We start from the raw sequence: 14,043 nt of genomic DNA on the forward strand, positions 1-14,043 counted from the left end.
TAAATGTTAACATTTTTCGGGCAAACGGCCTTCGAGAAAGTGGCATTCGGGCATTTGCCGCATTCGGGCAAGTGTCCATTCGGGCGTTTGTCGCATTCGGGCATGTGTCCATTCGGGAAATCAGCCTTCGGGCAAACGGCATTCGGGCAAGTGTCCTTCGGGAATTCGTCGTAGACCCTATATATATATATATATATATATATATATATATATATATATATATATATATATATATATATATATATATATATATATATATATATATATATGATTTTAACATTTATTTTAACATTTATATTTATTTTAACATTATTTTTAACATTTATTTTAACATTTATTTTAATATTTATTTTTACATTTATTTTACATTTACTTTGACATTTATTTTTACATTTATTTTTACATGTTTTAAAAAAAAAAATTAACATTTATTTTAACATTTATTTTAACATTTATTTTAACATTTATTTTAACATTTATTTTAACATTTATTTTAACATTTATTTTAACATGTATTTTTACATTTATTTTAACATTTATTTTAACATTTATTTTAACATTTATTTTAACATTTATTTTAACATTTATTTTAACATTTATTTTAACATTTATTTTAACATTTATTTTAACTTTTTTTTTACATTTATTTTTACATGTATTTTTACATTTATTTCAGGCATTTTCAAGTTAGAGTAACATAGGAGGCTTTAATAAATGTGTTAAGGATGACTAAGTGTTAAAAGGTTTGTTACAGAATATTTAGAATTGTATGATTTCATCTATGTAGCCTAACCAAGCTTTCACTCAACGGAAACTGGATGTAGTGACACCAAAACAGAGAATAGAGAAATCGATCACTACCAAAACAGAGAATAGAAAAATCGATATATATATCAATATATGTATGCTTCGATAGCATAGGCCTACACAGTCGACAATCATGCCATGTATTGTTATGCATAAATAACGGACAGTTCGTCTTTAGACCCTATCTCTACATTACAGACACACACTCCCAAGTGTGATCTCCCCAGTGTAAACAAGATATGGGATATAGCTTAAACAATAGCATGACGAGCTGACAGTTAACGATGCGAATAGATGTAATTATAGAATACCATATTTAAACACGTATGATAACTGTAATGCTAAACCTTCCTGGTAAAGAAACCGGATTGTAAAACAACGAAGTGATATTTTGTCTTCTACGTATTCGGTTACCAGCAAAATAAGCAAGGCTTGGGTTCACGAAAAAAATATCTTTGTAGATCCTGTAATAGTAAACCTGATGACGTACAAGTATATACGGCTTATGTTCACTTGTCGCTCCCTTTCCCCCACTAACCTAGCTACATCCTACCCGCCCCCCGCTACCCCTATCTACGTCATTCCTCTGACGCTAATCAGGAAGCCTGGCTATATAAATGGTCGCACACAAGAGGTTTTAACATAAAACCAAACGATTTCTTATTCAGTCGACAATATTTTGGTACTCGTCTGGACAGCCGATTATACAACTGAAGTGTACTTCGTCTCCTGAATTACCGTGAGTTTGAAAATGCAGGCTGATTAAAAGATTAATACCTAGCACAGCTATTTCTCTTTATATATATATATATATATATATATATATATATATATATATATATATATATATATATATATATATATATATATATATATATATATATATATATATATATATATATATATATATATATATATATATATATATATATATATATATATATATATATATATATATATATATATATATATATATATATATATATATATTCATATATATACTTAAGAGCATTTAGAAAGAAATATATCGATCACTAATAAGTAATTTAAAGCAAAAGTCAAAGATTTTGTATGTCTACTGCCTATAACTAATCAAATATATTTTATATAAATGTACACACTTATTCAAAGAGAGACAAAATGCGTTCAACAAATACGGTCCTTGTATTCTAACCGAAACTAACGACTCATTACTGCTGTTGTTTTCCATTTTAAAAATTTTAGTTTTGTTTTAACTTTTGTGATTAAATATTTTGTTTTAACCATTCTATTAATATACGTAACTCGTTTTGAATAAAATTACATTTCAGGAATTATAAACATTAGACATGATTAAAAAAACTTTTAAGATTATGTAAAATCTGATCGTTCTTAGGGGAAAGGTCTATTCTGAAATGATCTCTGTAACTCATGGACTGTTTGTCTTAATTGCAAATAAACTTTGTAGTAACTATTTACGCATTAGTAGCTTTAGAATTCTTTTTTTCAAAATTCACATTTAGCTTTTTGTTTCTTATTTAAATTCAACGGTTGTCTTTTTCTAACAGGTTTTACAGTAAAGATGATTTTGGCCGTGAAGGTCGCGTTGTTGGCTCTCGTGGTTTACAGAGCTGACGCTGGCTGTAGCAGATCAAACTGGTGGACAAGCTTGGACAGGCAGGGACTATCAAAGTGTAAGGATGATAATGATTTCATCTCGGGTTTTTATAGAAGCGACAAATATGATTGGAACGACGACCCCTTGTGGTTGTTGGAAGAAGCGGAATGTTGCACTAGGAACTCGCCTTGGTCAAACTACTCTAAAACACAAACCGTGTATGCTGATTGGTGGCTGACGTTAGACAGAGACAATACTTGGGCTAATTGTCCAGCTGGTTTTTTCCTGAACGGTATTTACAGAAGTGAAAACACCCCAGGTCTCTTACATAACATTGAAGAAGGGAGATGCTCCAAGCCAGCCGACCACCCCTATTACCATGGAGACTGCTATAACCATGATATCACCGCATGCTTTGATAACAAAGGCTTATGTAGATGTTACAACGACTACTACGTCGCTGGTATATATCGCGGTGGTTGTGATAAACTCTATTGTCTAGATACGCTGAGATGTTGTAAGACAGTTTCAGGACCGGAAGAACTAGACGAGCTGTACATGGTGAAGACTCGCATCATGGACACCACGATGTCGGACATGTCTTATCTGGCTCATTATTTGGGTTACGGCTGGTGCTCGGGTTGTAGAGCAGCGTATGTTGGAGAAGATTTTAGAAGAAACGGCGACACTTGGAACGCTGATAAAAGTGGACGCTGTAATGGGTACATGAGTGACAAGCGTCTGAGCATGGCCTACGGTGACTGGAGCTTTGGGATAAAGGACATCAAGTACGGAACACCTGTGATACAAGACTTGACTCCCGAAACGATAGACTCTGGTACCATATATAACAATGACCCGCATAATGCCACAAAGACTATCACGAGATCTGAGACCAGCGTCCGTAGCGTCACCCACACCACAACAAGTTCTTGGAAACACAGCAACGAACTGAATATCCAGGTGAGCTACAAACCACCCTCAGCCACAGGGGGTGCCGAAGGGTCTGTCGGCTACAAGTTCAACTTCGAGAAAAGCACCACAACATCAGATGAAACAAGGAATGTACAGTCGATCACCTTTACGGTTAATACATCTAAAACTCTAAAAGCGAATTCAGCTTCTAAATGGAGCCTCGTCTTGTCTAAAACAAGAACCTCTGTGACCTACACAGCCACCGTTATAGCAAAGTTTTCCTGTGAACTTCAAGGTTTTCTGCGTTGGGGTGGAGGAGCAAGCAGTATCGATACCAACTACCATTACCAGTATCGTGGTAGCGGAGATCGTCCCACGTTTAACTACAGATTTGGTGACTCCAGCATTCCCTTCTACACAGCCCTGAAACGACAAAGCGAAACCAACTCACAGCCTTGGTTGTGGAACGACATCAAGAACGCCTACCCGCTTGCTCAAAGTTTAATTAACGATTTGTGTAATGAAAACAGGTACGTCTTCACAATAACTGGCAGGTTTGATGACGTCATTGGCAAACACGTCCAGTTCCGCTGGGACGGTATACCGTTACGCAAGCGATCAGCCAACCGTGGCGAGGACGTGCCTGATGTCATACACCAGAACTCCACTCACGTCGCCAAGGCTCTGCCTAACGATGTTCCACTGGTGAAGCTTGAGCCTCCTAAAGTCAACATAGAGGTTAAGAACCAAGCCAAGATAGAGAAGCAAGCTCCATCTGGGTTTTAGCCACATCGCACAATCCGTTGAATAATGAATAAAGATAATTTGAAAATTTGAAAGTTATGTTTTTGTTTTTTTTGCTATGTATTATGTCCATAAATCACACGAAGTAAAATTCAGATTTTTTCTTTCCCAAAAAAAAAAACAACAACAAACAAATTGTAAAATAGAGTGGAGTGTAAAGGCCATAAATGGAGTTAGTTTAGCAAGACTTAAGCTGAGTAGAATGATAATGCATTGACTATACAGTGTAAGAGTGAAGTAGAAAAAACAGCGGGCTGGAATTTGAGGTTGCTAATTCAAATAAAATGATGATGAACAACTGACAACAAATAATGATACTTTAAGCCAGCATCTTTTCTTTTTAAAATTCGCCATAAATGTGAAATAAGAAATTAGTCTTTGTTTTACAACCCCTGTATAAAAGTATCGATTTCCATGAAAATCTCGTAAAAGAGATGGATTGCGTTTTGTGTTTTTCTATTTGGTTTAGTAATCTTTAACATAAATCTCCAAATTTTGCAATGTAATCAATGTTTATTGTGTCTTTGATTTATTTTAAGAAATAAAACTGTATTTAAACATGATATATTCCGAACTGTAAAAAAAAAGAAAAAGGTAAACGAAACGCGGAAAAAGGGGGATCCGGACAAAAGGCCGACATGGACAAAAGGCCGACACGGACAAAAGTCCGACATGGACAAAAGGCCAACAAGACAAAAGTCCGACAAGACAAAAGGCCGACACGAAAAAAGGCCAACTGCTCAAAGGCCGACATCCAAAAGGCCGACAAGACAAAATGTCGACACGACAAAAGGCCGACTGCTAAAAGGCCGACATCCAAAAGGCCGACAAGACAAAAGGCCGTCAAGTTTTATAAAACAACAAACTACAGTTTGATAAAGTTATAATACAAAATAGAAACAACTAGGGCCTAGTGTGATAAATAGTATGCTATGCCAGGTAGAATTTCAAGTCTAGTTCTGTTTTCCCTTTATGTTATGACATTTTATCCCACGTCCTTTTCCTGTAAATATTGTTTTTTTTTTCGTTTTATTCATGGCTCACCAAGCAATAATGCCTTCATCTCTACTTCCTTATTCAGGTTTTTTTTTTTTTTTAGCAAACAATAGACTCCATTTTGATCTTTTAAGACGATTACCTGCCACCTCCTGTGCCAACCCTCAACTGCGTTTTTGGTCCTTGGAATCCCATTTAGATAATTGTCATATTTTATTTCATTCTTTTTGCAAAATATGGTGGTAACGCCACCTAACTGTTTATTCTTTGTACACTCCCATCATCCCTAGTCGCATGGACTCCATTGTCACCTTACAAGGATCGCAACTAGCATTGTCTCTTGGTGTTCCGCCTTGTTGCATGTGGGAGATGATGCTGATGCTTTGACCTGGTTCTTTGATGGTTGTCCCACATCGTACACATAACAGGAGCTATAAAATACAGCAGTGACCGCATTTCGCAAAAAATAGGTGTTGATCCTTTGTTTTTTATACACTCCCGTAATCTTCAGTCGCTTGACCCGATGGTTCACCTTATAAGGATAGCAACTAGCGTTGTCTCTTCTCTTGAACGTTTCACCTTATTGTATGCCCTTTTTCAATGGTTGTCTAGATATGAGCTATGTAGTAACATATATTTTGCGATATAAGTATTTTTATGTTGTCGGCCATTTGGTTTATCGGCCTTATGGGCTGTCGGCCTTATGTCCTTTCTGCCTTATGTCCTGTCGGCCTTTTGTCCATGTTGGCTTTTTGTCCCTGACGGCCTTTTGCCTTGTCGGCCTATTGGATGTCAGCCTTTCGTCCTACACCCCAAAAAAAGTTATTATTACAAATATTGACATATACAATACTAGAGAGCACGAATTAAGTTCTTTTTCAATTATGAAATAAACGATATTTGAAAGCTCCATTAAAGATACATTTACAAAATAGAATTGCATTCATGAAACGTCTAGGAGGGGTTTCCAAACTACGGCCGGCCCGCAAGATCCTCTCATCAGGCCCGCGGAGATCTTTTTGTCCACGGAAAAAATGTCCGTTAGAGGTGGCTGAGGAACTTTGCCCAGAAAATTCAAAACAATTTGAGCCACCGTGTTGCAGACATTGGTGAAAACATCGTGACTCAAATAGCGAAAAATGCAAGCACGTTTCACTATTTGTAATTGCAATGGATGAGTCGCTGGACAGCTGTTCCATCTTTCAACTGCTTGTGTTCATTAGGGGTGTGGACGAAGACATGAACATAACACAAGAGCTGGCTTCCCTACATAATATGTATGGCACTGTTAACGGAGAGGATATATTCAATGAGTTAAAGAAAACATTTGCTGATTATAACTTGGACTGGACTAACCTCAGTATATATTTATATATAAATTATATTTAGTTGGGGGGGGGGGGGCGAGGCCGGTGAACTTTTTCGGGGGGGGGGGGGAGGGGCTCCATAACACCGAAGATATGCATTGAAGAAACTATGGCCCCCGGACTGATATTTGATAGTCAATGCGGCCCTCGGTCTGAAAAGTTTGGAGAACCCTGGTCTATAGCTTTCAAATAAAATAACAATATGATACTAAATAATGTTTGAATTCAATTTGATTTTTAATGTACACTGCACTTCTATCATATAATTTTTTAGCTATATGCTTAAAATCAATAAATATTGTTTTAATTATAGTTTAATTGCGTAAGAGAAATACCGTCAAGTTACAATCCTACAATTCTAAAGATGGCTATAGCTAAAAACTCAATATCAATTCATGAATGCATATTAATAACATTACAATATGAAATAACAATAATGTTTCCAAAAAAAAGATTAAATAACAGATATTTACATATGTTTTCGCAAATACCATAAAAACCATTATTTTTTTGGACTAATGTCCAGTTATAGTTTTTAAAAAATTATACAATATACAAAAAAGCAAATGCTAAAGAAATGATAGGTTTCATATATTTTTCTAAGAAGTATATTTAAAAGCATCATACATTTTACTAAAAATCCAACTAGTTTGCGAAATGTTTTCGAGAAATAGGGCGTTTCCTGTATCATACATGATACAATTACTGAAAGCATTGAACTATGTTTGGCCCATCGTGTAATATATGACCAGTGTATTGACCGGTACGGACAATTTTAAACTGTCGAAACGTGTGTGGTGTCTGGCCTCAAAATACGTTTTCAATGTAATTTTTTTGTCTGTGATTCAATTTGAAGTTAAGGTGGTGATTTCGGTTTTGGTTTTAGTTTAGAGAAAAGAGACAACACTATCAGCATAGGGCCCGTTGTATCGTTCCTAATGGTCATTTATCTCGTACTTATAGATTTTGGAACCATACAAGTAAACATCATATTATGCATTGCTTCTAAATGGCATCGCATTGTTTTATTATAAGTAAAAAAGTAGAGTTTGTTTATATATATATATATATATATATATACATAAATTTATTTTATGCTTCGAAAAGTGTTTACTCATTCGCATAACGTAAAAAAAATAATATATACACGCACATTGCTAAAACAGATTGAACGGATTAATGTCCAATAGTATTTTCGCTTAGATTATTAGAAAAATTGGATACATTTTATTAAAAGTAGGGAAAAAAAAGTACGTAAAATGTTTAATAATTATGCCAGGGGAGGTAATTTGTAAAGAAATTCAACTCAGGATACTAACATACTAAACCGGGAGTGATCTTTCCCAAACTTTCGCGAATATTTTTATATAACATTACGGGGGATGGCAACTCGGAGAATAGACTTGATTTTTAATCCATTTTAAATTATTTAAACTTTTTAAACTAGTATAGAACCACGTAGAAAAAAGAATTGCGCACCAAGTGAACTTCAAACAATATGTGTATAGAGGTACGCAATATTATAGTAGGCTACTTTACAAATTCTCATGCGTTTTTTGAGAAATTGGAAACAGCATAAATTACCATTTCTGGTAAACGGAAATCACTAAAAATTTTAAGGAAGGCAGATCTTTGACTTATATGTGAAATTTCGTTCATCTATCTTAAACATTACTCAACTTATAGGATTTTGGAAAATTGAAAGTAGAATAACTTCCACTGCCGGTTACAGAACTACAAATGTGATATAATACTTATATCATACTTGTATATGAAATTTTATTAACTTAGCTGTAACGGTATTCAAGTTATCGTGTTTACACACACATATATGAGGTACCATGTGTCACATTGCAATAAAAGAATAACCGTAGGTCGCAGAAGTCCGAAATGTTCGGGTTAGGTAGATAAAAGGTCTTAGTGCCGAATTATGAAGATAGACATTTTAATAAGCAACATTTTTTTTTTAATCGAAAACATGTGTATCGTATATCCTTAAACTTGTTAAAATCGATTGTCAAAGGGACATAACAAAACGGCATCAACACCTAAGGTATAGAGGTAATGGAGAATTGTTTTACATGGAAAGCAGTTACTTAAGACTCTTGTTCATAATATTTTGCTGATTTAAACACATTCAAAACAGTTTCCGAATGGAAAATAACCGAATTATTTATCTGGATTTACGAACATACAGATAATAAACCAATTTAATGTTGACAACATTCTTCACAGTTTACCAAGAGATGCGGGCTTTTGTCAGATGTGTTTGTGCTCTGAGTCTCTACCTCTCCCTGACTTTGACCATCCTTTTTTTTTCTTTTACCTTGAGGGGTCCAGTGTTATTATATAGTCTTAATTTAATGCACGACTCAGCTAGGACCATCTTTGGTCTATCATTTCTAAAACTATTTCAATTATTAGGTTTTTAAGATCAGGGCCATTTTCATGGAATAAGCATGTTTTTGAATGTCAGCCACATTAAGCCACATGCTCGCTTCTCTCTGATATTTTCGATTTCAGCAGGGCGTCAAAAAGCTATCTGCCTGTCTTTAGCTTCAGAATATCCGTCCATGGCAATTATCTCAGTGTACAGGGGTCGGCGTGGTCGAGTCGGTAAAAGCTCATGGTTGCTAAACGAGTTCGAACGCTCGGGCAGATGAGGCTCGTTAGCTGGGGACAGCCATTCTTCTAGAAGAGACAACTCCAAAATCAAACAACTGCTGCCTTGTAGTTTGTTCTCGGTTGGGCAAAGACTGTGGACGAAAATCCAAAAAGAAAAGCAGGTTGAAATCGGAGTCAATGGCCTTAATAGAGCATAACCAGTTGACACGTAGGCCTATCCTTAATTGTGATGGAGGCGTGGTCGAGTCGGCAAAAACTCATGGCTGATAAATTCGAAAAAGTCTCAAGTTAAAACCCTCTGGCAGATAAGGCTAGATCTCTTCCAACACTAAAAATTAAGAACGAAGAAGAAGAGAAGAAGATCTTAGTGTACTTTATTTCTGTCTAGATGTAGCTTGAGACAGAGTGCCTTTAAACCTCAACACAAAGTAGTATTGTCACAAACAGTGCTACAAAAATATACCCGACTTATGCGATTAAAGTACTCCAGATTTACTAATCGTTGACTTGTTGCTGTCGACTCTGTTCGTCAAATAAAGCGAAAGATTGGCATTTTTGTTAAGATGACTGGTACTGTACCGGCTGAATCTTGTCTTTGTAGACTTACATCCTGTTATCAAGCTGTCCCTACAAAGTTAACCGATATCTTTTATTCACTTGATTGTGGCCATGTTTGTGATTCAGCCGAAGGACGAAAATAAACATAAATGACAACATCAATGTTTGCACTTAGTACATAAATGCTATAATTGATAACCTGAGCAGAGACAATTAAAACCAATCAATATCGATCGGATTGTGGCAACACATAAATACCAGGGCTAATAGTTAATTACTGGATTACTAAAGCAAATAACTGTAATTATGTATTTCAAGCTGCATTGATTTTTTTTTTTAAATTTAGCTTAAGTACTGAATATTGAAGGTATGACAGTTTAAATGAATGTTGAATTGGACAGTAACATTATTTTGACTAGTAACCATCATTTTTTAAAAATCAAATTGCTTAGTATTGACCGCTATCAGAATATTTTTTTTAAATCTTCAATTTCACTTATAACTTGTATTTTATATGATTACATTCATTAAATAAGTAACAATTATAATTAGTCGTTTATGAACAATGTTCATGTCCAAATTATTTTAACTAAAACAAATGTTTTGTTACAAATACTTGGAAAAATTAATGTATTTAGAAATATTTCGAAACCATTAGCTTATAGACAAAAAAGACTACAAATTAGACTGTTGATACGAAGTGTAACTATTTTTAATTTAAATTAACAATTGACAACCAAAGAGCGTTATATCTGCTGGCAGTTTAATCAGTCGCCATTTCCTCTGTAATTTCTTCGTTACGATGTCGGGATCAAACGAAAATATATCATATATTGAAGCCAGACTATTCGGCGCTGAACTTCCTGACGTTTCCGACGAAGTACACTTCATCTTTGCTGTCGCACTCAATTGTTTCCTAATCCACCTCATGTGTTTATCTGCATTCTAGGAAATTCTCTAACAATTGTCATCATGACGAAAAACGGTTTCAACAACCCAACAGACATTGCTTTGACAGGTCTTGCGGTGTCTGATTTATTCTACTCAATCACCCAGTCCTTGTTTCAGGTTTTTTCAATTATTTCAAGATTTGACATTTACGACGCGTACACGTATTTTGCGTACTTTTACTTGTATGTCTACTACTGGAACCAAACCTGCATGATGATATCGATAGAACTTGTCACCATCATCGCCGTAGAACGGATGTTGGCAGTGTGGTTTCCGTTTCACGTCTCCAGAATTCTCTCACCTTTTCGTATGCGTTGCTTGGTTTTGTTTGTGTTTTTTGCTCTGTTTATTTTGCCCATAATGGCTTTTATGGAATATGGGGAAACAACCCTCGATGCCAAAAACCGAACAGTTGTCGTTGCTTTATATACATAATACTATACTAGAATACCCGTCATCCGTTGGATAACATCACGTCTGTCACTCAGAGGCATAGCGACCCTTCCCGGCGCCCGGGGACAAACTTTTCGATTTGAACCCCCCCCCCCCCCCGCAAGATTTCGATTTGCAACCCCCCCCCCCCCTCAAACTTTTGATGTGCACCCCTCCACTCAAACTTTCGATTTGAACCCCCCTCAACCTTTCAATTTATTTTTCCAAACCATTTTGGCGCCCCAACATATGTCCCCCCCCCTGCCCCCCCTTCCCCCCCCCGCCTCCCCTCCCCCTCCCCCTCCCGCCCCCCCCCCCTCCCCGCTACGCTACTGCAGTGTCACTTATCGTCACAAAAAACAGACCCCACATTCAAAAAATATGTTTTTTATCTTTTAAAAACACCGAAAACACCGATTTCGGACTATCCCTTCATATACTGACGTCACATGTGACCTACTCAACTCTACTTCACCTGCCCAGTGTCCGCCAAGTCTCAGACAACATGTTTTTATCGTTTAAAAAACGATTCCAGCCGAGCATGTCTCTGAAAACACTATCCTTTCATATGCTTAGGACAAAGAAACAGATGAACTCTACTTCACCTGCCCCGTATCCTGCGAAGTTCAGATAGGCAACTTTATCATTCACATCTAAAAAAAAAATTGAAAAAAAAATATCATTGACATATTGGTCTAGAACCTGTGCCACCTGCATGAGAGCCGACTACGCTACCAACTTAGCTATTTACTCGTGACGTCACAAATGAATTTTTATACTATACTTTGAGTCTCCTTATGCAACTTGATTTACGCGCATAGATCTAGATCTAAGTCTAGTAGTAGTAACTTTCAAATTAAATTTTATCTTAAATTAGCCAAACAAAGATTTATATAAAATAATTAAGGCCTGAAATAGATTCTAGATGTAGAATTTACATTAAGTCTAGATCTAGAATTTACATTGAGTCTAGTGACCTAGATCTAGGCTAGATCTAGGCTAGATTCATAACTTTCCTTCGACAGCTGATCTTTAGATCTAGAGACATTTATTGTAAAACTAAATGAAAAAAGACAGTTTAAAATTGATATAAGTGTTGGAACGTAATAAATACAGCAAACGGACGTATTGTTAAAGTTATGACCGACAGAAAATTAGATTTAGAACGTGTTAAACTTTTGAATGGGAACACAATTTTCTTCGCTAGACGCCGCCATTTTATTGTACTAAAGAGTAAACAAAAAACTGTGACGTCACGGTCCCGCCGAGTGTAGTGGTCGTTCTAAGCTTTTTAAAACAAATAGGGTTACTCTACGTATGAATAAATCAATAAATTAATTAACGTCTTTAAATAAATGTGTGATTAACAGTCTGTCTTAAAACAAATTTTTTTCTCTACCTACATACTATTTTACAGCTTTCCACGATGAGTGCAACCATGAGCAATAGTCAATCAGCCAAACAAACAAACAAACAAACAAAAAAACAAAAAAATAAATATTCAAACATGTAAACAAACTTGACTTTTAGTAGTATATAGATAGATAAACAATCTAGACTCTATTTACAACTATCGTAATTACTTTCTACTATTTGTGACAACAATTTTTCCCTTTATAGCAATTACATCGTGCTCAGTTTTGATAATTTTAAAATTAATTCTATCAAGTAAGAAATTTACGAAATTAAGTAAACCTACCATGAGCAAAAGAGTGAAAGACTTAAGATCTATAAAAGTAACGATGCTGATCTGTTGTAGTTTGATGGTGCTGGTCATTGTACCGGTAAATACTCTGGACATTTACTACACTATGGGCCAAACTTTCCCATTTGAGGGATAGAATCCACTCGATATTATCTTACTTTCTTCAAATCATAACACAGTTCAATGCTTCCAGCAATTTTATCATATATGTTATGGGTAACGCCACATTTCGCAAACAGTTTCGGTTTTGTTATTAAGTAAATTGTATGATAATTTTAAATCTATTTGTTTGAAACATTAATGAAACATAATATCATTTCTTTAGTAGTTGTTGCTTTTTGTAAGTTGTATTATTTTTTAAACTGTAACTTGACATTGTTGCAAAATAATAATGCTTTATTTGGTAAGTAGCGAAAACATTTGTTAACATCTATTTTTTCATTAATTTTTTTTAAACATGTAGCAATAACTCAAATTAATTGTAATATTATTAATATGCGTTGATGAATTGATATTGAGTTTCTAGCTCAAGCTGTCTTTAAAATGTTAGGTTTGTAAGGTAACGGTATTTTCTAACTCAATTAAACTATCATTTAAATATATTTACTGATTTTAAGCATCTGGCTATAATATTAAATGATAGTACTGCAGTGTCTATTCAAAAACCACTTTGAATTTAAATATTATTTTATATCATATTGTTATTATATTTGTAAGCAATAGAAGTTACATGAATGTAATTCATTTTTGTAAATGTATCTTAAATGGATCGTTTAAATATCGTTTATTTCATAACAAAAAAGCACGTAATTTGTACTCTGTAGTATAATAAATGCAAATATTTGTAATAATAACTTTTTTCTTATTTTCTACAGTTCAAAATATATCATGGTTTAATACGATTTGAGTTATTAATATAAATCACAGACACACACAATACACATTGATCGCATTGACATTTTGGAGACGTATGTTAAAGATTACTGAACTGAATAAAAAAAATAAAACACAAAACGCAATCCCTCTCTTTCACGAGATTTTCATGGAAATCGTTAGTGCCATACTGTGGTTGTAAATTAAAGACCTATTCCTTATTACACATTTTTTGACGAATTTCAAAATAATAGAGGTTGGCTTAAAGTATCAGTGATTTGTTGTCAGTTGTTTATATTCGTTTCGATTGAGTTATCAACAATCGATTCCAGCCCACTGTTTACCCACTTCACTCTTACACACCGTCTTCTCAGTGCATCATCATTCCACTCTGCTCAAGTCATGTTATTGCC

General features: G+C 34.9%; 1 protein-coding gene across 1 annotated transcript; it reads left to right on the forward strand.

The window, feature by feature from the left end:
* Window positions 1–1,452: 1,452 nt before the first annotated feature.
* LOC131954148 (aerolysin-5-like) lies at window positions 1,453–4,133 on the forward strand. The gene is made up of 2 exons (XM_059317679.1): window positions 1,453–1,546; window positions 2,355–4,133. Exon 2 carries the CDS (start codon window positions 2,369–2,371, stop codon window positions 4,103–4,105), a length of 1,737 nt encoding a protein of 578 aa, XP_059173662.1. The 5' UTR covers window positions 1,453–1,546; window positions 2,355–2,368; the 3' UTR covers window positions 4,106–4,133.
* Window positions 4,134–14,043: the final 9,910 nt, after the last annotated feature.

The sequence above is a fragment of the Physella acuta genome, unplaced genomic scaffold (genome assembly GCF_028476545.2).
Source record: "Physella acuta isolate Inbredline_101_S28 unplaced genomic scaffold, ASM2847654v3 ptg000976l, whole genome shotgun sequence".
In the NCBI taxonomy this organism is placed as follows: Eukaryota; Metazoa; Mollusca; class Gastropoda; family Physidae; genus Physella; species Physella acuta.